Here is a 25,812-nt window from a genome sequence, read left to right on the forward strand (position 1 = left end):
ATGCCGGAGTGGTTCCCGCCGCTCCATCCCGCCGGGACCCCCCCCCCCCCGCCCCGCCGGGTAGGGGAGAATCCCGCCCATGATTCCAGACCTACATCTGAAACCGCTCTCAGAGCTGGCCCAGGCAGCATTGCGACTAAACACGAGGAACGCTCGCTCGCGTTGCCCACAACCAGAACCTTCGTTTCAGCCTATCTGGAGAATATCCGGCCGATTTCAATGTAACGTCGCTGCGGGTGTGAGACAAGATGTGAGCAGCACCCAGGAAGGGCATCCTCGCGCTCTCCCCCATCCCCCCTGCCGTCCCCCAGGCAAACGTTACCTTAGCAGAGTGCTCCATGGTAACCACTACTTTTGTGTCAGCGCTCGCCACCAGGTCCATGGCTCCACCCATTCCCTTGACCATCTTCCCCTGCAACAGGAAACAGATCATGGCCGACACAGCAATGGGAAAATAAAACAAACTCCTAAAAATAAATTTGTGATGCAGGATGTCTAAAAAAAAAAAAGATGTGACCTTGAGAAGGCTGCCAGCTAATTGCGTGCATGAGGTACACGCCCCAGGGAGCGAGACCGTCTGATACAGAGAGCAGCCTCTTACCAAATGGAAATAAAGCTTCCGGCCCCGCCTGCAAACCTCACTGTCACTGGATAATTGCTGATACATTCGAGAATAACAAGTGACTCAAATCATCGCCTGAACCCAAACACATCTAAAAGCAGCTATCTGGGCAGCACGGTTCCGCAGTGGGTTAGCACTGCTGCCTCACGGCGCCGAGGTCCCGGGTTCGATCCCGGCCCCGGGTCACTGTCCGTGTGGAGTTTGCACATTCTCCCCGTGTCTGCGTGGGTTTCGCCCCCACAACCCAAAGATGTGCAGGGCAGGTGGGTTGGCCACACTAAATTGCCCCTTAATTGGAAAGGAATAATTGGGTACTCGAAATGTATTAAAAATATAAAAATTAAAACAGCTTTCTTCCCAATGACTAGTATCTCCCTGTCCCCTCGGGGGGTGTCTGCCCATGACGGGTATCTCCCTGTCCCCTCGGGGGGTGTCTGCCCATGACGGGTATCTCCCTGTCCCCTCGGGGGGTGTCTGCCCATGACGGGTATCTCCCTGTCCCCTCGGGGGGTGTCTGCCCATGACGGGTATCTCCCTGTCCCCTCGGGGGGTGTCTGCCCATGACGGGTATCTCCCTGTCCCCTCGGGGGGGTCTGCCCATGACGGGTATCTCCCTGTCCCCTCGGGGGGTGTCTGCCCATGACGGGTATCTCCCTGTCCCCTCGGGGGGTGTCTGCCCATGACGGGTATCTCCCTGTCCCCTCGGGGGGGTCTGCCCATGACGGGTATCTCCCTGTCCCCTCGGGGGGTGTCTGCCCATGACGGGTATCTCCCTGTCCCCTCGGGGGGTGTCTGCCCATGACGGGTATCTCCCTGTCCCCTCGGGGGGTGTCTGCCCATGACGGGTATCTCCCTGTCCCCTCGGGGGGTGTCTGCCCATGACGGGTATCTCCCTGTCCCCTCGGGGGGTGTCTGCCCATGACGGGTATCTCCCTGTCCCCTCGGGGGGTGTCTGCCCATGACGGGTATCTCCCTGTCCCCTCGGGGGGTGTCTGCCCATGACGGGTATCTCCCTGTCCCCTCGGGGGGTGTCTGCCCATGACGGGTATCTCCCTGTCCCCTCGGGGGGTGTCTGCCCATGACGGGTATCTCCCTGTCCCCTCGGGGGGTGTCTGCCCATGACAGGTATCTCCCTGTCCCCTCGGGGGGTGTCTGCCCATGACGGGTATCTCCCTGTCCCCTCGGGGGGTGTCTGCCCATGACGGGTATCTCCCTGTCCCCTCGGGGGGTGTCTGCCCATGACGGGTATCTCCCTGTCCCCTCGGGGGGTGTCTGCCCATGACGGGTATCTCCCTGTCCCCTCGGGGGGTGTCTGCCCATGACGGGTATCTCCCTGTCCCCTCGGGGGGTGTCTGCCCATGACAGGTATCTCCCTGTCCCCTCGGGGGGTGTCTGCCCATGACGGGTATCTCCCTGTCCCCTCGGGGGGTGTCTGCCCATGACGGGTATCTCCCTGTCCCCTCGGGGACTATAAAAACGTGCAGGTATATGAAACGTCCCATGGTGCTTCAGAAAGGTGCGACAAAGCGAAACATGACACTGAGCTGCGGGAAGATATTTTAGGGCAGGTTTGGTGAAGGGGCAGGCTCCAAGCATCATCTTAAAAGACGCAAACAAAGGAGGCCGAGATTTTAAGCTTGTGAACCTGGAGGATAAGGGACCTCGGCAGCTGGAGGTGGAGCAATTAAACCTCAAAGTCTCATACGGTCAGAATTAGAGGAACGTAGCTATCGCGAGAGGAAGGCAGCGCAGGCGGAGATTAGACAGATAGGGACGGATGAGGCCATGGAGGCATTTGAAAATGAAGCACTGTTTAACCAGGACCCCACATAGATCAACAACCACATTGGATAATGGGGGGGCACGGCACTGTCGCTTCACAGCTCCAGGGTCCCAGGTTCGATTCCCGGCTTGGGTCACTGTCTGTGCGGAGTCTGCACGTTCTCCCCGCGACTGCGTGGGTTTCCTCCGGGTGCTCCGCTTTCCTCCCACAAGTCCCGAAAGACGTGCTGTTAGGTGAATTGGACATTCTGGATTCTCCCTCTGTGTACCCGAACAGGCGCCGGAATGTGGCGACGAGGGGCTTTTCACAGTCACTTCATTGCAGGGTTAATGTATTGAAGCCACACTGCGGGCCCTGCTCTGCATCACAAACCAGCCAAACCGGCTCCCGTGTCTCGAATGACCGAAGGAATGAGTGGGGGTTTCAGCAATAGATGAGGTGGGACTGGAAAATCCATCCCAGTTAAATAAAATGAGATAACACACCCCCATGTGTCACATGGCCAGCTCCTGGTTTACCCAAGTCACGGATTAATGGCGCCTCACCATTGGATGGTTTAGCAAAGTGGGCTAAATACCTGGCTTGTAACGCAGACCAAGGCCAGCAGCGCGGGTTCAATTCCCGTACCAGCCTCCCCGAACAGGCGCCGGAATGTGGCGACTAGGGGCTTTTCACAGTAACCTCATTTGAAGCCTACTCGTGAGAAAAAGCGATTTTCATTTCATCATTGCTCTATCAGTATGACAATTACATCTGGGATACCACTAACTAGTTTACCGGACAGCGGACTATCAGAGAATCTCGGAGTATGTTCAACAACAGCGAATATGACATCGAAAGGAATTTACCGGAATCATCCAATTGGCCAAATCCCCAAACTTCGAAACCTGCATCCCGCCAAGCATCGTCATATCCACATGGCCCCTGCAGCAAAAAATTCACAGATAATCACTTCATTGAGAAAAGCATATTTCAAAATAGCCCTTCACACACACTCTCCAGACAAAGACAGCACGGGGTTAGATACAGAGTAAAGCTCCCTCTACACTGTCCCCATCACACACTCCCAGGACAGGTACAGCACGGGGTTAGATACAGAGTAAAGCTCCCTCTACACTGTCCCCATCAAACACTCCCAGGACAGGTACAGCACGGGGTTAGATACAGAGTAAAGCTCCCTCTACACTGTCCCCTTCAAACACTCCCAGGACAGGTACAGCACGGGATTAGATACAGAGTAAAGCTCCCTTTACACTGTCCCCATCAAACACTCCCAGGACAGGTACAGCACGGGGTTAGATACAGAGTAAAGCTCCCTCTACACTGTCCCCATCAAACACTCCCAGGACAGGTACAGCACGGGGGTTAGATACAGAGTAAAGCTCCCTCGACACTGTCCCCATCAAACACTCCCAGGACAGGTACAGCACGGGGTTAGATACAGAGTAAAGCTCCCTCTACACTGTCCCCATCAAACACTCCCAGGACAGGTACAGCACGGAGTTAGATATAGAGTAAAGCTCCCTCTACACTGTCCCCATCAAACACTCCCAGGACAGATACAGCACGGGATTAGATACAGAGTAAAGCTCCATCCACACTGTCCCCATCAAACACTCCCAGGACAGGTACAGCACGGGGTTAGATATAGAGTAATGCTCCGTCTACACTGTCCCCATCAAACATTCCCAGGACAGGTACAGCACGCGGTTAGATACAGAGTAAAGCTCCCTCTACACTGTCCCCATCAAACACTCCCAGGAGAGGTACAGCACAGGGTTATATACAGAGCGAAACTCCTTCTACACTGTCCCCATCAAACACTCCCAGGATAGGTACAGCACGGCGTTAGATACAGAGTAAAGCTCCCTCTGCACTGTCCCCATCAAACACTCCCAGGACAGGTACAGCACGGGGTTAGATACAGAGTAAAGCTCCCTCTACACTGTCCCCATCAAACACTCCCAGGACAGGTACAGCACGGGGTTAGATACAGAGTAAAGCTCCCTCTGCACTGTCCCCATCAAACACTCCCAGGGCAGGTACTGCACGGGGATTAATATAGAGTAAAGCTCCCTCTACACCGTCCCCATCAAACACTCCCAGGACAGGTACAGCACAGGGTTTGATACAGAGTAAAGCTCCCTCTACACTGTCCCCATCAAACACTCCCAGGACAGGTACAGCACGGGGATAGATACAGAGTAAAGCTCCCTCTGCACTGTCCCCATCAAACACTCCCAGGACAGGTACAGCACGGAGTTAGATATAGAGTAAAGCTCCCTCTACACTGTCCCCATCAAACACTCCCAGGACAGGTACAGCACGGGGTTAGATATAGTGTAAAGCTCCCTCTACACTGTCCCCATCAAACACTCCCAGGACAGGTACAGCACGGAGTTAGATATAGAGTAAAGCTCCCTCTACACTGTCCCCATCAAACACTCCCAGGATAGGTACAGCACGGGGTTAGATACAGAGTAAAGCTCCCTCTACACTGTCCCCATCAAACACTCCCAGGACAGGTACAGCATAGGATTATATCAGAGTAAAGCTCCCTCTACACTGTCCCCATCAAACACTCCCAGGACAGATACAGCACGGGGTTAGATACAGAGTAAAGCTCCCTCTACACTGTCCCCATCAAACACTCCCAGGACAGGTACAGCACGGGGGTTAGATACAGAGTAAAGCTCCCTCGACACTGTCCCCATCAAACACTCCCAGGACAGGTACAGCACGGGGTTAGATACAGAGTAAAGCTCCCTCGACACTGTCCCCATCAAACACTCCCAGGACAGGTACAGCACGGAGTTAGATATAGAGTAAAGCTCCCTCTACACTGTCCCCATCAAACACTCCCAGGACAGATACAGCACGGGATTAGATACAGAGTAAAGCTCCATCCACACTGTCCCCATCAAACACTCCCAGGACAGGTACAGCACGGGGTTAGATATAGAGTAATGCTCCGTCTACACTGTCCCCATCAAACATTCCCAGGACAGGTACAGCACGCGGTTAGATACAGAGTAAAGCTCCCTCTACACTGTCCCCATCAAACACTCCCAGGAGAGGTACAGCACAGGGTTATATACAGAGCGAAACTCCTTCTACACTGTCCCCATCAAACACTCCCAGGATAGGTACAGCACGGTGTTAGATACAGAGTAAAGCTCCCTCTGCACTGTCCCCATCAAACACTCCCAGGACAGGTACAGCACGGGGTTAGATACAGAGTAAAGCTCCCTCTACACTGTCCCCATCAAACACTCCCAGGACAGGTACAGCATGGGGTTAGATACAGAGTAAAGCTCCCTCTGCACTGTCCCCATCAAACACTCCCAGGGCAGGTACTGCACGGGGATTAATACAGAGTAAAGCTCCCTCTACACCGTCCCCATCAAACACTCCCAGGACAGGTACAGCACAGGGTTTGATACAGAGTAAAGCTCCCTCTACACTGTCCCCATCAAACACTCCCAGGACAGGTACAGCACGGGGATAGATACAGAGTAAAGCTCCCTCTGCACTGTCCCCATCAAACACTCCCAGGACAGGTACAGCACGGAGTTAGATATAGAGTAAAGCTCCCTCTACACTGTCCCCATCAAACACTCCCAGGACAGGTACAGCACGGGGTTAGATATAGAGTAAAGCTCCCTCTACACTGTCCCCATCAAACACTCCCAGGACAGGTACAGCACGGAGTTAGATATAGAGTAAAGCTCCCTCTACACTGTCCCCATCAAACACTCCCAGGACAGGTACAGCACGGGGTTAGATACAGAGTAAAGCTCCCTCTACACTGTCCCCATCAAACACTCCCAGGACAGGTACAGCATAGGATTAGATCAGAGTAAAGCTCCCTCTACACTGTCCCCATCAAACACTCCCAGGACAGGTACAGCATGGGGTTAGATACAGAGTAAAGCTCCCTCTACACTGTCCCCATCAAACACTCCCAGGACAGGTACAGCACGGGGTTAGATACAGAGTAAAGCTCCCTCTACACTGTCCCCATCAAACACTCCCAGGACAGGTACAGCACGGGGTTAGATACAGAGTAAAGCTCCCTCTACACTGTCCCCATCAAACACTCCCAGGACAGGTACAGCACGGGGTTAGATACAGAGTAAAGCTCCCTCTACACTGTCCCCATCAAACACTCCCAGGACAGGTACAGCACGGGGTTAGATACAGAGTAAAGCTCCCTCTACACTGTCCCCATCAAACACTCCCAGGACAGGTACAGCACGGGGTTAGATACAGAGTAAAGCTCCCTCTACACTGTCCCCATCAAACACTCCCAGGACAGGTACAGCACGGGGTTAGATACAGAGTATAGCTCCCTCTACACTGTCCCCATCAAACACTCCCAGGACAGGTACAGCACAGGGTTAGATACAGAGTAAAGCTCCCTCTACACTGTCCCCATCAAACACTCCCAGGACAGGTACAGCACGGGGTTAGATACAGAGTATAGCTCCCTCTACACTGTCCCCATCAAACACTCCCAGGACAGATACAGCACGGTGTTAGATGCAGTAAAACTTCCTCAAACATTCCAACGACATGTATGATGATGGGTGTGTTTGAAATTGACTAAAATGCATTATTTTTAATTCCAAGCGCTACATTATTTCCAGGGGAAAATGGGCCCTTGACCACCCCAGAAATCCCTGGTCAGTCTGGCATTTCCCGGTTGGACTTCCAGCTCCGGTTTTATATCATCCAGCGAAGCTTGTTGTCTGTGAAAGGCTGCGGAAGTGAACTTGTCCAGGCCGCTCTGCATGTTTGCACTTTGGAAGCTATTGCTCAGCTCTGGTGAGATTTCCCAGCTGGGTCTCGATGCCTTCAGCCCCCCTCATTCCCAGAACCTTAAACTCTCCTTCGTTCCACAGAGTGAGGCGTCCGGCACAGCCGCCTGGACTCGAGTGTCAGAGCGGAACCCGCTCCATAAACCCAGGGCTTAGACGTGACTCCCAGCATCTGAGCAAAGCTCGGAGAAACCCACAGCCGTGTACCACCGACCACACACTGAACTGGACTCGTTGTGTAAGGACTCCGCACCGAGTTGTAAAGAGAAACAACATTTATTTTATTTTGCACGTTAACTATTATGTCCAGCTCCAGTAGTTGCAGTCAGAGTGTTCTGTCGTCGGTGCTGGACTGGCAGTCTCTGTTTCTCCAAAGCACATGGACAACGTTCAGGGTCCACAGGGTCATGGGTCATCCCTACCCTGTGAAACCAGTGTGAGTTATAACAACTAACCATGTTAATACTGTGGCTATAAGAGCAGATAAGAGGCGAGGGATCCTACTGCGAGTAACTCACCTCCTGACCCCCCAAACCCTGTCCACCATCTACAAGGCACAAGTCAGGAGTGTGATGGAACACTCTCCACTTGCCTGGATGAGCGCAGCTCCAACAACACTCAAGAAGCTCGACACCATCCAGGACAAAGCAGCCCCGCTTGATTGCTCCCCTTCCACAAACATTCACTCCCTCCGCCACCGACGCACAGTGGCAGCCATGTGTACCGTCTACAAGATGCACTGCAGTAACTCACCAAGTTTCCTGAGGCAGCACCTTCCAAACCCACGACCACTCCCATCTAGAAGGACAAGAGCAGCAGATACCTGGGAACCCCACCACCTGGAGGTTCCCCTCCAAGTCACTCACCACCCTGACTGGGAAATATATCGGCCGTTCCTTCACTGTCGCCGGGACAACATCCTGGAGTTCCCTCCCTGACAGCACAGTGGGTGTATCTACACCGCCGGGACTGCAGCGGTTTGTTCTCAGTGTCTATTGTGGATTATGTTCAGGGTTGAGAACGTCTCCTTTTGATTTCAGTGCAAGGTGAGTGCGGGGAAGGTCTCACCTCGGTTTCGTGCCAGTCTGCGCGTAAAAGCCATGCTGCAGATTTTCACTCAGCCGGGAGGGGCGGCGAGGAAACAAGAAAGCCCTGACTGAGGTTGCGATGGAGAAGATTGCTGAGGGTGGCGCTTTGCTAACACTCGCTGGTCTGGAGGCTGCTGACACACAGTGAGTTGTGTTTACGCAGATAACTCCGTTCTGGATGTGGATGATAAGGGGGATCTCTGGGGAAGTGAGAGGAGAGGTCGAGCAATGGAATAGACACTCGGGGAGTGTCTCCGTGCGTCTGCTGGGCTGGGCTGTGTGACCTTTCACTTGGAACAGGAGGTACACAGACAGAGAAAAAGGGAACTGCCGCCCGAGTACATTTAAAAGTCTATCAGACTGAAGGCCACAGCAGGATTAGGCTGGGCCGAGACTGTGCGATTCAATTTGAGATCGATGCTGTCATTGTTTAAAGCGGTTATCTTAGTTTCAATCATTATTGGCCTGTGTTTGTTCAGTTCAGGTTTGTAAAGATTAATTTGGTGTCTAATCTTGGGAGTATTTCTGACTCCTTGCTTCTTGTATTTTATTCTTTGAGTGGTTCTGGTCGATCGAGCCAGTTCCCAACACGTGTCCAGCATGTGCAGCATTCACATAACTGGGATGACAACAGGGCGAAGGAAGGTGGCGAGGGCCCTCCTCAAGGGCAGTTAGGGGTGGGCAATAAATGGTGGGCCTAGCCAGCGACGGGGCAAGGTGAGACAGCAGCACTGTCGCGGTGATCAGCACCTACCCGCGGATCATGGCGAACGACTCGTCACTGGAGAAGAAGGAAGCGCCGGGGAGTACCGTGACCGTCTCTTTCCCTGATGGAGGCAAAACAGACAGAGTCAACATCAGCTCAGGCTCTGAACCATCAGAAAAGAGAATCACAACAGTGCTCAAGAGGCCCTTCGGCCCATCGAGTCTGCACCGACACGTGAAAAACACCTGACCTGCCCACCTAATCCCATTTACCAGTACCATGGCTGGCGAGGGATGTCAAGGACAGCACAAAAGCAAAAGAAAAAGCATACAAAGTGGCGAGGATTAGTGGGAAGCCAGAGGATTGGGAAGCCTTTAAAAGCGAGCAGAGGACAACTAAAAAAGCGATAAGGGGGGAGAAGATGAAGTATGAGTGCAAGCTAGCTAGTAATATAAAGGAAGATAGGAAGAGTTTCTTTCAATATATAAAAGGTAAGAGAGAGGCAAAAATAGACATTGGACCACTGGGAAACGTGGCTGGAGAAGTAATAATAGGAAACAAAGAAATGGCAGAGGAACTGAATAGTTACTTTGCATCAGTCTTCACGGTGGAAGACACCAGTGGGATGCCAGAGCTCCAGGAGAATCAGGGGGCAGAGGTGAGTGCAGTGACCATCACTAAGGAGAAGGTTCTGGGGGAACTGAAAGGTCTGAAGGTGGATAAGTCACCTGGACCGGACGGACTACACCCCAGGGTCCTAAAAGAGATAGCTGAGGAAATTGTGGAGGCATTAGTGATGATCTTTCAGGAATCACTGGAGGCAGGAAGGGTCTCAAAGGACTGGAAAGTGGCTAATGTAACACCCCTGTTTAAGAAGGGAGGGAGGCAGAAGACGGGAAATTATAGGCCGGTTAGCCTGACTTTGGTCATGGGTAAGATTTTAGAGTCTGTTATTAAAGATGAGATCGAGGAGTACTTGGAAGTGCATGGTAAAATAGGACTGAGTCAGCACGGCTTCGTCAAGGGGAGGTCGTGTCTGACAAATCTGTTAGAGTTCTTTGAGGAAGTAACAAGGAAGTTAGACAAAGGAGAACCAGTGGACGTGATTTATTTAGATTCCCAGAAGGCCTTTGACAAGGTGCCGCACAGGAGACTGTTAAATAAGTTAAGAGCCCATGGTGTTCAGGGTAAGATCCTGGCATGGATAGAGGATTGGCTGACTGGCAGAAGGCAGAGAGTGGGGTTAAAGGGGTCTTTTTCAGGGTGGCAGCCGGGGACTAGTGGTGTGCTTCAGGGGTCGGTGCTGGGACCACAACTTTTCACAATATACATTAATGATCTGGAAGAAGGAACTGAAGGCACAGTTGCTAAGTTTGTAGATGATACAAAGATCTGTAGAGGGACAGGTAATATTGAGGAAGCAGGTGGGCTGCAGAAGGATTTGGACAAGCTAGGAGAGTGGGCAAAGAAGTGGCAGATGGAATACAATGTGGAAAAGTGTGAGGTTATGCACTTTGGAAGGAGGAATTTAGGCACAGACTGTTTTCTAAATAGGGAAACGCTTCGGAAATCAGAAGCACAAAGAGGATCAGGGGTTATGGGGAGAAGGCAGGAGAATGGGGATGAGAAAAATATCAGCCATGATTGAATGGCGGAGTAGACTCGATGGGCCGAGTGGCCTAATTCTGCTCCTATGTCTTATGGTCTTATAGGCCACCTAGCCTGTGGAGCTAAGTGACCCCAACATAGGGTTCGACAGTGACTCTGAGGCGAATGTGCTTCAATTATGGATCAGCTCCGTTGACAGGGATATGTTGGAGCTCAATACACCCAACATCCCCTCATCCCTCCCTCCTCCAATCACCTCACTATTCCACACCGCTTACCAGCATTAATCAGGTCCGCATCTTGCTCTCCCTCGAGTGGATATGGACCCTGCAACGATGGTGACAGTCAGCCAGTGAATACAAATATTGAAATCACAGGCTCCACATTCAAGTCCCTATCAGTCAGATTTCCCCGTTATCCATTGTACTGATGCCCCAATACAGACTCGGCCTCTCCTGCACAGCGACTGATATTTACTCAAATTCCCCAATCACCTCCTGCAGTGAACTGTCTCCTCTTTCATTCTCATCATTTCACACATCTGGTTCACTAATGTCCCTTCGGGAAGGAAATCTGCCATCCTTATCCGGCCTGGCCTACACGTGACTCCAGACCCACAGCGATGTGGCTGGCTCTTCAGAGCCAGTGGGGAGAGGGAGCTGGGAGAGAGGTAGCTGGGGGAGAGGGAGCGGGGGGAGAGAGAGCGGGGGGAGAGAGAGCGGGGGGAGAGGGAGCGGGGGGAGAGAGAGAGGGGGCAGAGGGTGCTGGGGGAGAGAGAACGGGCGCAGAGGGAACGGGGGGAGATGGAGCGGGAGCTGGGAGAGAAGTAGCTGGGGGAGAGAGAGCGGGGGGAGAGGGAGCGGGGGGAGAGAGAGGGGGCAGAGGGTGCTGGGGGAGAGAGAACGGGCGCAGAGGGAACGGGGGGAGAGGGAGCGGGAGCTGGGAGAGAAGTAGCTGGGGGAGAGAGAGCGGGGGGAGAGAGAGCCGGGGAGGGGGAGAGGGTGCTGGAGAGATGGAGCGGGGGGAGGGGGAGAGAGAGCTGGGGGAGAGGGAGCAGGGGGAGAGGGAGCGGGGGGAGAGGGAGCGGGGGGAGAGGGAGCGGGGGTAGAGGGAGCGGGCAGAGATGGAGCGGGGAGAGAGGGAGGAGAGATAGTGGGGGAAGAGGGAGCGGGCGGAGAGAGAGAGGGGAGAGAGAAAGTGGGGGGAGAGGGAGCGGGGGGAGAGGGAGCGGGGGCTAGGGAGGGGGGAGAGGGAGCGGGGGGCTCGGGAGGGGGGAGAGGGAGCGGGGGGCTAGGGAGGGGGGAGAGGGAGCGGGGGGAGGGAGCGGGGGAGAGGCGAGGGAGCAGGGGAGAGGCGAGGGAGCGGGGGAGAGGAGAGGGAGCGGGGAGAGGGAGCGGGGGAGAGGGAGCGGGGGAGAGGGAGCGGGGGAGAGGGAGCGGGGGAGAGGGAGCGGGAGAGAGGGAGCGGGAGAGAGGGAGCGGGGGAGAGGGAGCGGGGGAGAGGGAGCGGGGGAGAGGGAGCGGGGGAGAGGGAGCGGGGGAGAGGGAGCGGGGGAGAGGGAGCGGGGGAGAGGGAGCGGGGGAGAGGGAGCGGGGGAGAGGGAGCGGGGGAGAGGGTGCGGGGGAGAGGAGAGGGAGCGGGGGAGAGGAGAGGGAGCGGGGGAGAGGAGAGGGAGCGGGGGAGAGGAGAGGGAGCGGGGGAGAGGAGAGGGAGCGGGGAGAGGAGAGGGAGCGGGGGAGAGTAGAGGGAGCGGGGAAGAGGAGAGGGAGCGGGGGAGAGGAGAGGGAGCGGGGGAGAGGAGAGGGAGCGGGGGAGAGGGAGCGGGGGAGAGGGAGCGGGGGAGAGGGAGCGGGGTAGAGGGAGCGGGGTAGAGGGAGCGGGGTAGAGGGAGCGGGGTAGAGGGAGCGGGGGAGAGGGAGCGGGGGAGAGGGAGCGGGGAGAGGGAGCGGGGGAGAGGGAGCGGGGTAGAGGGAGCGGGGTAGAGGGAGCGGGGGAGAGGGAGCGGGGTAGAGGGAGCGGGGAGAGGGAGCGGGGGAGAGGGAGCGGGGGAGAGGGAGGGGGGGAGTGGGGGGGGGAGTGGGAGAGGGAGCGGGGAGAGAGGGAGCGGGGGGAGTGGGAAAGGGAGCGGGGGTGAGAGGGAGCGGGGGGAGAGGGAGCGGCGGGAGAGGGAGCGGGGGGAGAGGGAGCGGGGGGAGGACCGAGGGGAGAGGGAGCTGGGGGAGAGGGAGCAGGGGGAGAGGGAGCAGGGGGGGGAGGGCGGAGAGGAAGCGGGGGTAGAGGGAGCGGGGGTAGAGGGAGCTGGGGGAGAGGGAGCGGGGAGAGAGGGAGGGGGGGAGTGGGAGCGGGGGGGGAGGGAGCGGGGGGAGAGGGAGCGGGGGGAGAGGGAGCGGGGGGAGAGGGAGCGGGGGGAGAGGGAGCGGGGGGAGAGGGAGCGGGGGAAGAGGGAGCGGGGGGAGAGGGAGCGGGGGGAGAGGGAGCGGGGGGAGAGGGAGCGGGGGGAGAGGGAGCGGGGGAGAGGGAGCGGGGGGAGAGTGAGCGGGGGGAGAGGGAGCGGGGGGAGAGGGAGCGGGGGAGAGGGAGCGGGGTGGGGGAGGAGGGAGCGGGGGGAGAGGGAGCGGGGGAGAGGGAGCGGGGGGAGAGGAAGCAGGGTGGGGGAGGAGGGAGCGGGGGGAGAGGGAGCGGGGGGAGAGGGAGCGGGGGGAGAGGGAGCGGGGGGAGAGGGAGCGGGGTGGGGGAGGAGGGAGCGGGGGGAGAGGGAGCGGGGGAGAGGGAGCGGGGGGAGAGGAAGCAGGGTGGGGGAGGAGGGAGCGGGGGGAGAGGGAGCGGGGGGAGAGGGAGCGGGGGGAGAGGGAGCGGGGGGAGAGGGAGCGGGGGAGAGGGAGCGGGGGGAGAGGGAGCAGGGTGGGGGAGGAGGGAGCGGGGGGGAGACGGAGCGGGGGGAGAGGAAGCAGGGTGGGGGAGGAGGGAGCGGGGGAGAAGGAGCGGGGGAGAGGGAGCGGGGGAGAGGGAGCGGGAGAGAGGGAGCGGGGGAGAGGGAGCGGGGGAGAGGGAGCGGGGGAGAGGGAGCGGGGAGAGGGAGCGGGGGAGAGGGAGCGGGGGAGAGTGAGCGGGGGAGAGGGAGCGGGGGAGAGGGAGCGGGGGAGAGGGAGCGGGGGAGAGGGAGCGGGGGAGAGGGAGCGGGGGAGAGGGAGCGGGGGAGAGGGAGCGGGGGAGAGGGAGCGGGGGAGAGGGAGCGGGGAGAGAGGGAGGGGGAGAGTGGGAGAGGGAGCGGAGCGAGAGGAAGCAGGGTGGGGGAGAGGGAGCGGGGGAGGAGGGAGCGGGGGAGAGGGAGCGGGAGAGAGGGAGCGGGAGAGAGGGAGCAGGAGAGAGGGAGCGGGAGAGAGGGAGCGGGAGAGAGGGAGCGGGAGAGAGGGAGCGGGGGAGAGGGAGCGGGGGAGAGGGAGCGGGGAGAGGAGAGGGAGCGGGGAGCGGGGGAGAGGGAGCGGGGGAGAGGAGAGGGAGCGGGGGAGAGAAGAGGGAGCGGGGGAGAGGAGAGGGAGCGGGGGAGAGGAGAGGGAGCGGGGGAGAGGAGAGGGAGCGGGGGAGAGGAGAGGGAGCGGGGGAGAGGAGAGGGAGCGGGGGAGAGGAGAGGGAGCGGGGAAGAGGAGAGGGAGCGGGGGAGAGGAGAGGGAGCGGGGGAGAGGAGAGGGAGCGGGGGAGAGGAGAGGGAGCGGGGGAGAGGAGAGGGAGCGGGGGAGAGGAGAGGGAGCGGGGAAGAGGAGAGGGAGCGGGGGAGAGGAGAGGGAGCGCGGGAGAGGAGAGGGAGCGGGGGAGAGGAGAGGGAGCGGGGGAGAGGGAGCGGGGGAGAGGGAGCGGGGTAGAGGGAGCGGGTAGAGGGAGCGGGGTAGAGGGAGCGGGGTAGAGGGAGCGGGGGAGAGGGAGCGGGGAGAGGGAGCGGGGGAGAGGGAGCGGGGTAGAGGGAGCGGGGTAGAGGGAGTGGGGGAGAGGGAGCGGGGGAGAGGGACCGGGGTAGAGGGAGCGGGAGTGGGAGCGGGGGAGAGGGAGCGGGGGAGAGGGAGGGGGGGGAGTGGGGGGGGGAGTGGGAGAGGGAGCGGGGAGAGAGGGAGCGGGGGGAGTGGGAAAGGGAGCGGGGGTGAGAGGGAGCGGGGGGAGAGGGAGCGGGGGGAGAGGGAGCGGGGGGAGGACCGAGGGGAGAGGGAGCTGGGGGAGAGGGAGCAGGGGGGGGAGGGCGGAGAGGAAGCGGGGGTAGAGGGAGCGGGGGTAGAGGGAGCTGGGGTAGAGGGAGCAGGGGAGAGGGAGCGGGGAGAGAGGGAGGGGGGGAGTGGGAGCGGGGGGGGAGGGAGCGGGGGGAGAGGGAGCGGGGGGAGAAGGAGCGGGGGGAGAGGGAGCGGGGGGAGAGGGAGCGGGGGGAGAGGGAGCGGGTGGAGAGGGAGCGGGGGGAGAGGGAGCGGGGGAGAGGAGAGGGAGCGGGGGAGAGGAGAGGGAGCGGGGGAGAGGAGAGGGAGCGGGGGAGAGGAGAGGGAGCGGGGGAGAGGAGAGGGAGCGGGGGAGAGGAGAGGGAGCAGGGGAGAGGAGAGGGAGCGGGGGAGAGGAGAGGGAGCGGGGGAGAGGAGAGGGAGCGGGGGAGAGGAGAGGGAGCGGGGGAGAGGAGAGGGAGCGGGGGGAGAGGGAGCGGGGGGAGAGGAAGCGGAGGGAGAGGGAGCGGGGGGAGAGGGAGCGGGGGGAGAGGGAGCGGGGGGAGAGGGAGCGGGGGGAGAGGGAGCGGGGGAGAGGGAGCGGGGGGAGAGGGAGTGGGGGGAGAGGGAGCGGGGGGAGAGGGAGCGGGGGGGAGAAGACGGAGCGGGGTGGAGAGGGAGCGGGGGGGGAGAGGGAGCGGGGTGGGGGAGAAGGGAGCGGGGTGGGGGAGGAGGGAGCGGGGTGGGGGAGGAGGGAGCGGGGGGAGAGGGAGCGGGGGAGAGGGAGCGGGGGGAGAGGGAGCGGGGGAGAGGGTGCGGGGGGAGAGGAAGCAGGGTGGGGGAGGGAGCGGGGGGGAGAGGGAGCGGGGGGAGAGGGAGCGGGGGGATAGGAAGCAGGGGGAGAGGGAGCAGGCTGGGGGAGGAGGGAGCGGGGGAGAGGGAGCGGGGGGAGGAGGGAGCGGGGGAGAGGGAGCGGGGGGAGAGGGAGCGGGGGGAGAGGAAGCAGGTTGGGGGAGGAGGGAGCGGGGGGAGAGGGAGCGGGGGGAGGGGGAGCGGGGGGAGAGGGAGCGGGGGAGAGGGAGCGGGGAGAGGAGAGGGAGCGGGGGAGAGGGAGCGGGGGAGAGGAGAGGGAGCGGGGGAGAGGAGAGGGAGCGGTGGAGAGGAGAGGGAGCGGGGAAGAGGAGAGGGAGCGGGGGAGAGGAGAGGGAGCGGGGGAGAGGAGAGGGAGCGGGGGAGAGGGAGCGGGGGAGAGGGAGCGGGGTAGAGGGAGCGGGGTAGAGGGAGCGGGGTAGAGGGAGCGGGGTAGAGGGAGCGGGGGAGAGGGAGCGGGGGAGAGGGAGCGGGGAGAGGGAGCGGGGTAGAGGGAGCGGGGTAGAGGGAGCGGGGGAGAGGGAGCGGGGTAGAGGGAGCGGGGAGAGGGAGCGGGGGAGAGGGAGCGGGGGAGAGGGAGGGGGGGAGTGGGGGGGGGAGTGGGAGAGGGAGCGGGGAGAGAGGGAGCGGGGGGAGTGGGAAAGGGAGCGGGGGTGAGAGGGAGCGGGGGGAGAGGGAGCGGGGGGAGAGGGAGCGGGGGGAGAGGGAGCGGGGGGAGAGGGAGCGGGGGGAGGACCGAGGGGAGAGGGAGCTGGGGGAGAGGGAGCAGGGGGAGAGGGAGCAGGGGGGGGAGGGCGGAGAGGAAGCGGGGGTAGAGGGAGCGGGGGTAGAGGGAGCTGGGGTAGAGGGAGCAGGGGAGAGGGAGCGGGGAGAGAGGGAGGGGGGGAGTGGGAGCGGGGGGGGAGGGAGCGGGGGGAGAGGGAGCGGGGGGAGAGGGAGCGGGGGGAGAGGGAGCGGGGGGAGAGGGAGCGGGGGGAGAGGGAGCGGGGGGAGAGGGAGCGGGGGGAGAGGGAGCGGGGGAGAGGGAGCGGGGGGAGAGGGAGCGGGGGGAGAGGGAGCGGGGGAGAGGGAGCGGGGGGAGAGTGAGCGGGGGGAGAGGGAGCGGGGGGAGAGGGAGCGGGGGGAGAGGGAGCGGGGTGGGGGAGGAGGGAGCGGGGGGAGAGGGAGCGGGGGAGAGGGAGCGGGGGGAGAGGAAGCAGGGTGGGGGAGGAGGGAGCGGGGGGAGAGGGAGCGGGGGGAGAGGGAGCGGGGGGAGAGGGAGCGGGGGGAGAGGGAGCGGGGGGAGAGGGAGCGGGGGGAGAGGGAGCGGGGGGAGAGGGAGCGGGGGGAGAGGGAGCGGGGGGAGAGGGAGCGGGGGAGAGGAGAGGGAGCGGGGGAGAGGAGAGGGAGCGGGGGAGAGGAGAGGGAGCGGGGGAGAGGAGAGGGAGCGGGGGAGAGGAGAGGGAGCGGGGGAGAGGAGAGGGAGCAGGGGAGAGGAGAGGGAGCGGGGGAGAGGAGAGGGAGCGGGGGAGTGGAGAGGGAGCGGGGGAGAGGAGAGGGAGCGGGGGAGAGGAGAGGGAGCGGGGGGAGAGGGAGCGGGGGGAGAGGAAGCGGAGGGAGAGGGAGCGGGGGGAGAGGGAGCGGGGGGAGAGGGAGCGGGGGGAGAGGGAGCGGGGGGAGAGGGAGCGGGGGAGAGGGAGCGGGGGGAGAGGGAGAGGGGGGAGAGGGAGCGGGGGGAGAGGGAGCGGGGGGGAGAAGACGGAGCGGGGGGGAGAGGGAGCGGGGGGGGAGAGGGAGCGGGGTGGGGGAGAAGGGAGCGGGGTGGGGGAGGAGGGAGCGGGGTGGGGGAGGAGGGAGCGGGGGGAGAGGGAGCGGGGGAGAGGGAGCGGGGGGAGAGGGAGCGGGGGAGAGGGTGCGGGGGGAGAGGAAGCAGGGTGGGGGAGGGAGCGGGGGGGAGAGGGAGCGGGGGGAGAGGGAGCGGGGGGAGAGCGAGCGGGGGGATAGGAAGCAGGGGGAGAGGGAGCAGGCTGGGGGAGGAGGGAGCGGGGGAGAGGGAGCGGGGGGAGGAGGGAGCGGGGGAGAGGGAGCGGGGGGAGAGGGAGCGGGGGGAGAGGAAGCAGGTTGGGGGAGGAGGGAGCGGGGGGAGATGGAGCGGGGGGAGGGGGAGCGGGGGGAGAGGGAGCGGGGGAGAGGGAGCGGGGAGAGGAGAGGGAGCGGGGGAGAGGGAGCGGGGGAGAGGAGAGGGAGCGGGGGAGAGGAGAGGGAGCGGGGGAGAGGAGAGGGAGCGGGGAAGAGGAGAGGGAGCGGGGGAGAGGAGAGGGAGCGGGGGAGAGGAGAGGGAGCGGGGGAGAGGGAGCGGGGGAGAGGGAGCGGGGGAGAGGGAGCGGGGTAGAGGGAGCGGGGTAGAGGGAGCGGGGTAGAGGGAGCGGGGTAGAGGGAGCGGGGGAGAGGGAGCGGGGGAGAGGGAGCGGGGAGAGGGAGCGGGGTAGAGGGAGCGGGGTAGAGGGAGCGGGGGAGAGGGAGCGCGGTAGAGGGAGCGGGGAGAGGGAGCGGGGAGAGGGAGCGGGGGAGAGGGAGGGGGGGAGTGGGGGGGGGAGTGGGAGAGGGAGCGGGGAGAGAGGGAGCGGGGGGAGTGGGAAAGGGAGCGGGGGTGAGAGGGAGCGGGGGGAGAGGGAGCGGGGGGAGAGGGAGCGGGGGGAGAGGGAGCGGGGGGAGAGGGAGCGGGGGGAGGACCGAGGGGAGAGGGAGCTGGGGGAGAGGGAGCAGGGGGAGAGGGAGCAGGGGGGGGAGGGCGGAGAGGAAGCGGGGGTAGAGGGAGCGGGGGTAGAGGGAGCTGGGGTAGAGGGAGCAGGGGAGAGGGAGCGGGGAGAGAGGGAGGGGGGGAGTGGGAGCGGGGGGGGAGGGAGCGGGGGGAGAGGGAGCGGGGGGAGAGGGAGCGGGGGGAGAGGGAGCGGGGGGAGAGGGAGCGGGGGGAGAGGGAGCGGGGGGAGAGGGAGCGGGGGAGAGGGAGCGGGGGAGAGGGAGCGGGGGGAGAGGGAGCGGGGGGAGAGGGAGCGGGGGAGAGGGAGCGGGGGGAGAGTGAGCGGGGGGAGAGGGAGCGGGGGGAGAGGGAGCGGGGGGAGAGGGAGCGGGGTGGGGGAGGAGGGAGCGGGGGGAGAGGGAGCGGGGGAGAGGGAGCGGGGGAGAGGAAGCAGGGTGGGGGAGGAGGGAGCGGGGGGAGAGGGAGCGGGGGGAGAGGGAGCGGGGGGAGAGGGAGCGGGGGGAGAGGGAGCGGGGGAGAGGGAGCGGGGGGAGAGGGAGCAGGGTGGGGGAGGAGGGAGCGGGGGGGAGAGGGAGCGGGGGGAGAGGAAGCAGGGTGGGGGAGGAGGGAGCGGGGGAGAGGGAGCGGGGGAGAGGGAGCGGGGGAGAGGGAGCGGGGGTGAGGGAGCGGGAGAGAGGGAGCGGGGGAGAGGGAGCGGGGGAGAGGGAGCGGGGAGAGGGAGCGGGGGAGAGGAAGCGGGGTAGAGGGAGCGGGGGAGAGGGAGCGGGGAGAGGGAGCGGGGGAGAGGGAGCGGGGTAGAGGGAGCGGGGTAGAGGGAGTGGGGGAGAGGGAGCGGGGGAGAGGGACCGGGGTAGAGGGAGCGGGAGTGGGAGCGGGGGAGAGGGAGCGGGGGAGAGGGAGGGGGGGGAGTGGGGGGGGGAGTGGGAGAGGGAGCGGGGAGAGAGGGAGCGGGGGGAGTGGGAAAGGGAGCGGGGGTGAGAGGGAGCGGGGGGAGAGGGAGCGGGGGGAGAGGGAGCGGGGGGAGGACCGAGGGGAGAGGGAGCTGGGGGAGAGGGAGCAGGGGGGGGAGGGCGGAGAGGAAGCGGGGGTAGAGGGAGCGGGGGTAGAGGGAGCTGGGGTAGAGGGAGCAGGGGAGAGGGAGCGGGGAGAGAGGGAGGGGGGGAGTGGGAGCGGGGGGGGAGGGAGCGGGGGGAGAGGGAGCGGGGGGAGAAGGAGCGGGGGGAGAGGGAGCGGGGGGAGAGGGAGCGGGGGGAGAGGGAGCGGGTGGAGAGGGAGCGGGGGGAGAGGGAGCGGGGGAGAGGAGAGGGAGCGGGGGAGAGGAGAGGGAGCGGGGGAGAGGAGAGGGAGCGGGGGAGAGGAGAGGGAGCGGGGGAGAGGAGAGGGAGCGGGGGAGAGGAGAGGGAGCAGGGGAGAGGAGAGGGAGCGGGGGAGAGGAGAGGGAGCGGGGGAGAGGAGAGGGAGCGGGGGAGAGGAGAGGGAGCGGGGGAGAGGAGAGGGAGCGGGGGGAGAGGGAGCGGGGGGAGAGGAAGCGGAGGGAGAGGGAGCGGGGGGAGAGGGAGCGGGGGGAGAGGGAGCGGGGGGAGAGGGAGCGGGGGGAGAGGGAGCGGGGGAGAGGGAGCGGGGGGAGAGGGAGCGGGGGGGGAGAGGGAGCGGGGTGGGGGAGAAGGGAGCGGGGTGGGGGAGGAGGGAGCGGGGTGGGGGAGGAGGGAGCGGGGGGAGAGGGAGCGGGGGAGAGGGAGCGGGGGGAGAGGGAGCGGGGGAGAGGGTGCGGGGGGAGAGGAAGCAGGGTGGGGGAGGGAGCGGGGGGGAGAGGGAGCGGGGGGAGAGGGAGCGGGGGGAGAGCGAGCGGGGGGATAGGAAGCAGGGGGAGAGGGAGCAGGCTGGGGGAGGAGGGAGCGGGGGAGAGGGAGCGGGGGGAGGAGGGAGCGGGGGAGAGGGAGCGGGGGGAGAGGGAGCGGGGGGAGAGGAAGCAGGTTGGGGGAGGAGGGAGCGGGGGGAGAGGGAGCGGGGGGAGGGGGAGCGGGGGGAGAGGGAGCGGGGGAGAGGGAGCGGGGAGAGGAGAGGGAGCGGGGGAGAGGGAGCGGGGGAGAGGAGAGGGAGCGGGGGAGAGGAGAGGGAGCGGTGGAGAGGAGAGGGAGCGGGGAAGAGGAGAGGGAGCGGGGGAGAGGAGAGGGAGCGGGGGAGAGGAGAGGGAGCGGGGGAGAGGGAGCGGGGGAGAGGGAGCGGGGTAGAGGGAGCGGGGTAGAGGGAGCGGGGTAGAGGGAGCGGGGTAGAGGGAGCGGGGGAGAGGGAGCGGGGGAGAGGGAGCGGGGAGAGGGAGCGGGGTAGAGGGAGCGGGGTAGAGGGAGCGGGGGAGAGGGAGCGGGGTAGAGGGAGCGGGGAGAGGGAGCGGGGGAGAGGGAGCGGGGGAGAGGGAGGGGGGGAGTGGGGGGGGGAGTGGGAGAGGGAGCGGGGAGAGAGGGAGCGGGGGGAGTGGGAAAGGGAGCGGGGGTGAGAGGGAGCGGGGGGAGAGGGAGCGGGGGGAGAGGGAGCGGGGGGAGAGGGAGCGGGGGGAGAGGGAGCGGGGGGAGGACCGAGGGGAGAGGGAGCTGGGGGAGAGGGAGCAGGGGGAGAGGGAGCAGGGGGGGGAGGGCGGAGAGGAAGCGGGGGTAGAGGGAGCGGGGGTAGAGGGAGCTGGGGTAGAGGGAGCAGGGGAGAGGGAGCGGGGAGAGAGGGAGGGGGGGGAGTGGGAGCGGGGGGGGAGGGAGCGGGGGGAGAGGGAGCGGGGGGAGAGGGAGCGGGGGGAGAGGGAGCGGGGGGAGAGGGAGCGGGGGGAGAGGGAGCGGGGGGAGAGGGAGCGGGGGAGAGGGAGCGGGGGGAGAGGGAGCGGGGGGAGAGGGAGCGGGGGAGAGGGAGCGGGGGGAGAGTGAGCGGGGGGAGAGGGAGCGGGGGGAGAGGGAGCGGGGGGAGAGGGAGCGGGGTGGGGGAGGAGGGAGCGGGGGGAGAGGGAGCGGGGGAGAGGGAGCGGGGGGAGAGGAAGCAGGGTGGGGGAGGAGGGAGCGGGGGGAGAGGGAGCGGGGGGAGAGGGAGCGGGGGGAGAGGGAGCGGGGGGAGAGGGAGCGGGGGGAGAGGGAGCGGGGGGAGAGGGAGCGGGGGGAGAGGGAGCGGGGGGAGAGGGAGCGGGGGGAGAGGGAGCGGGGGAGAGGAGAGGGAGCGGGGGAGAGGAGAGGGAGCGGGGGAGAGGAGAGGGAGCGGGGGAGAGGAGAGGGAGCGGGGGAGAGGAGAGGGAGCGGGGGAGAGGAGAGGGAGCAGGGGAGAGGAGAGGGAGCGGGGGAGAGGAGAGGGAGCGGGGGAGTGGAGAGGGAGCGGGGGAGAGGAGAGGGAGCGGGGGAGAGGAGAGGGAGCGGGGGGAGAGGGAGCGGGGGGGAGAGGAAGCGGAGGGAGAGGGAGCGGGGGGAGAGGGAGCGGGGGGAGAGGGAGCGGGGGGAGAGGGAGCGGGGGGAGAGGGAGCGGGGGAGAGGGAGCGGGGGGGAGAGGGAGAGGGGGGAGAGGGAGCGGGGGGAGAGGGAGCGGGGGGGAGAAGACGGAGCGGGGGGGAGAGGGAGCGGGGGGGGAGAGGGAGCGGGGTGGGGGAGAAGGGAGCGGGGTGGGGGAGGAGGGAGCGGGGTGGGGGAGGAGGGAGCGGGGGGAGAGGGAGCGGGGGAGAGGGAGCGGGGGGAGAGGGAGCGGGGGAGAGGGTGCGGGGGGAGAGGAAGCAGGGTGGGGGAGGGAGCGGGGGGGAGAGGGAGCGGGGGGAGAGGGAGCGGGGGGAGAGCGAGCGGGGGGATAGGAAGCAGGGGGAGAGGGAGCAGGCTGGGGGAGGAGGGAGCGGGGGAGAGGGAGCGGGGGGAGGAGGGAGCGGGGGAGAGGGAGCGGGGGGAGAGGGAGCGGGGGGAGAGGAAGCAGGTTGGGGGAGGAGGGAGCGGGGGGAGATGGAGCGGGGGGAGGGGGAGCGGGGGGAGAGGGAGCGGGGGAGAGGGAGCGGGGAGAGGAGAGGGAGCGGGGGAGAGGGAGCGGGGGAGAGGAGAGGGAGCGGGGGAGAGGAGAGGGAGCGGGGGAGAGGAGAGGGAGCGGGGAAGAGGAGAGGGAGCGGGGGAGAGGAGAGGGAGCGGGGGAGAGGAGAGGGAGCGGGGGAGAGGGAGCGGGGGAGAGGGAGCGGGGGAGAGGGAGCGGGGTAGAGGGAGCGGGGTAGAGGGAGCGGGGTAGAGGGAGCGGGGTAGAGGGAGCGGGGGAGAGGGAGCGGGGGAGAGGGAGCGGGGAGAGGGAGCGGGGTAGAGGGAGCGGGGTAGAGGGAGCGGGGGAGAGGGAGCGCGGTAGAGGGAGCGGGGAGAGGGAGCGGGGAGAGGGAGCGGGGGAGAGGGAGGGGGGGAGTGGGGGGGGGGAGTGGGAGAGGGAGCGGGGAGAGAGGGAGCGGGGGGAGTGGGAAAGGGAGCGGGGGTGAGAGGGAGCGGGGGGAGAGGGAGCGGGGGGAGAGGGAGCGGGGGGAGAGGGAGCGGGGGGAGAGGGAGCGGGGGGAGGACCGAGGGGAGAGGGAGCTGGGGGAGAGGGAGCAGGGGGAGAGGGAGCAGGGGGGGGAGGGCGGAGAGGAAGCGGGGGTAGAGGGAGCGGGGGTAGAGGGAGCTGGGGTAGAGGGAGCAGGGGAGAGGGAGCGGGGAGAGAGGGAGGGGGGGAGTGGGAGCGGGGGGGGAGGGAGCGGGGGGAGAGGGAGCGGGGGGAGAGGGAGCGGGGGGAGAGGGAGCGGGGGGAGAGGGAGCGGGGGGAGAGGGAGCGGGGGGAGAGGGAGCGGGGGAGAGGGAGCGGGGGAGAGGGAGCGGGGGGAGAGGGAGCGGGGGGGAGAGGGAGCGGGGGAGAGGGAGCGGGGGGAGAGTGAGCGGGGGGAGAGGGAGCGGGGGGAGAGGGAGCGGGGGGAGAGGGAGCGGGGTGGGGGAGGAGGGAGCGGGGGGAGAGGGAGCGGGGGAGAGGGAGCGGGGGAGAGGAAGCAGGGTGGGGGAGGAGGGAGCGGGGGGAGAGGGAGCGGGGGGAGAGGGAGCGGGGGGAGAGGGAGCGGGGGGAGAGGGAGCGGGGGAGAGGGAGCGGGGGGAGAGGGAGCAGGGTGGGGGAGGAGGGAGCGGGGGGGAGAGGGAGCGGGGGGAGAGGAAGCAGGGTGGGGGAGGAGGGAGCGGGGGAGAGGGAGCGGGGGAGAGGGAGCGGGGGAGAGGGAGCGGGGGTGAGGGAGCGGGAGAGAGGGAGCGGGGGAGAGGGAGCGGGGGAGAGGGAGCGGGGAGAGGGAGCGGGGGAGAGGGAGCGGGGGAGAGGGAGCGGGGGAGAGGGAGCGGGGGAGAGGGAGCGGGGGAGAGGGAGCGGGGGAGAGGGAGCGGGGGAGAGGGAGCGGGGGAGAGGGAGCGGGGGAGAGGGAGCGGGGGAGAGGGAGCGGGGGAGAGGGAGCGGGGGAGAGGGAGCGGGGGAGAGGGAGCGGGGGAGAGGGAGCGGGGGAGAGGGAGCGGGGAGAGAGGGAGGGGGGGGAGTGGGAGAGGGAGCGGGGCGAGAGGAAGCAGGGTGGGGGAGAGGGAGCGGGGGAGGAGGGAGCGGGGGAGAGGGAGCGGGAGAGAGGGAGCGGGAGAGAGGGAGCAGGAGAGAGGGAGCGGGAGAGAGGGAGCGGGAGAGAGGGAGCGGGAGAGAGGGAGCGGGGGAGAGGGAGCGGGGAGAGGAGTGGGAGCGGGGAGCGGGGGAGAGGGAGCGGGGGAGAGGAGAGGGAGCGGGGGAGAGGAGAGGGAGCGGGGGAAAGGAGAGGGAGCGGGGGAGAGGAGTGGGAGCGGGGGAGAGGAGAGGGAGCGGGGGAGAGGAGAGGGAGCGGGGGAGAGGAGAGGGAGCGGGGGGAGAGGAGAGGGAGCGGGGGAGAGGAGCGGGAGCGGGGGAGAGGAGAGGGAGCGGGGGAGAGGAGAGGGAGCGGGGGAGAGGAGAGGGAGCGGGGGAGAGGAGAGGGAGCGGGGGAGAGGAGAGGGAGCGGGGGAGAGGAGAGGGAGCGGGGGAGAGGAGAGGGAGCGGGGGAGAGGGAGCGGGGGAGAGGGAGCGGGGTAGAGGGAGCGGGTAGAGGGAGCGGGGTAGAGGGAGCGGGGTAGAGGGAGCGGGGGAGAGGGAGCGGGGGAGAGGGAGCGGGGAGAGGGAGCGGGGGAGAGGGAGCGGGGTAGAGGGAGCGGGGTAGAGGGAGTGGGGGAGAGGGAGCGGGGGAGAGGGAGCGGGGTAGAGGGAGCGGGGAGAGGGAGCGGGGGAGAGGGAGCGGGGGAGAGGGAGGGGGGGGAGTGGGGGGGGGAGTGGGAGAGGGAGCGGGGAGAGAGGGAGCGGGGGGAGTGGGAAAGGGAGCGGGGGTGAGAGGGAGCGGGGGGAGAGGGAGCGGGGGGAGAGGGAGCGGGGCGAGAGGGAGCGGGGGGAGAGGGAGCGGGGGGAGGACAGAGGGGAGAGGGAGCTGGGGGAGAGGGAGCAGGGGGGGGAGGGCGGAGAGGAAGCGGGGGTAGAGGGAGCGGGGATAGAGGGAGCTGGGGTAGAGGGAGCAGGGGAGAGGGAGCGGGGAGAGAGGGAGGGGGGGAGTGGGAGCGGGGGGGGAGGGAGCGGGGGGAGAGGGAGCGGGGGGAGAGGGAGCGGGGGGAGAGGGAGCGGGGGGAGAGGGAGCGGGGGGAGAGGGAGCGGGGGGAGAGGGAGCGGGGGAGAGGGAGCGGGGGAGAGGAGAGGGAGCGGGGGAGAGGAGAGGGAGCGGGGGAGAGGAGAGGGAGCGGGGGAGAGGAGAGGGAGCGGGGGAGAGGAGAGGGAGCAGGGGAGAGGAGAGGGAGCGGGGGAGAGGAGAGGGAGCGGGGGAGAGGAGAGGGAGCGGGGGAGAGGAGAGGGAGCGGGGGAGAGGAGAGGGAGCGGGGGGAGAGGGAGCGGGGGGAGAGGAAGCGGGGGGAGAGGGAGCGGGGGGAGAGGGAGCGGGGGGAGAGGGAGCGGGGGAGAGGGAGCGGGGGGAGAGGGAGCGGGGGGAGAGGGAGCGGGGGGAGAGGGAGCGGGGGGGAGAGGGAGCGGGGGGGAGAGGGAGCGGGGGGGAGAGGGAGCGGGGTGGGGGAGAAGGGAGCGGGGTGGGGGAGGAGGGAGCGGGGTGGGGGAGGAGGGAGCGGGGGGAGAGGGAGCGGGGGAGAGGGAGCGGGGGGAGAGGGAGCGGGGGGAGAGGGTGCGGGGGGAGAGGAAGCAGGGTGGGGGAGGGAGCGGGGGGGAGAGGGAGCGGGGGGAGAGGGAGCGGGGGGAGAGCGAGCGGGGGGATAGGAAGCAGGGGGAGAGGGAGCAGGCTGGGGGAGGAGGGAGCGGGGGAGAGGGAGCGGGGGGAGGAGGGAGCGGGGGAGAAGGAGCGGGGGGAGAGGGAGCGGGGGGAGAGGAAG

At 65.8% G+C, this 25,812-nt stretch overlaps 1 protein-coding gene across 1 annotated transcript in view; it reads right to left on the reverse strand.

Annotated features, from left to right (window-relative positions):
• LOC140406289 (succinyl-CoA:3-ketoacid coenzyme A transferase 1, mitochondrial-like) overlaps nt 1-25,812 on the reverse strand; it is a gene marked incomplete at both ends in the record, with an annotated part of 59,412 nt that overhangs the window by 31,330 nt on the left and 2,270 nt on the right. The window contains 4 exons of the mRNA XM_072494402.1: nt 323-412; nt 3,254-3,329; nt 9,068-9,140; nt 10,906-10,954. Coding sequence (XP_072350503.1) covers nt 323-412; nt 3,254-3,329; nt 9,068-9,140; nt 10,906-10,954 — 288 coding nt within the window. The remainder of the gene's footprint in view (nt 1-322; nt 413-3,253; nt 3,330-9,067; nt 9,141-10,905; nt 10,955-25,812) is intronic.

Source organism: Scyliorhinus torazame, unplaced genomic scaffold, assembly GCF_047496885.1.
Source record: "Scyliorhinus torazame isolate Kashiwa2021f unplaced genomic scaffold, sScyTor2.1 scaffold_433, whole genome shotgun sequence".
Lineage (NCBI taxonomy): Eukaryota > Metazoa > Chordata > Chondrichthyes > Carcharhiniformes > Scyliorhinidae > Scyliorhinus > Scyliorhinus torazame.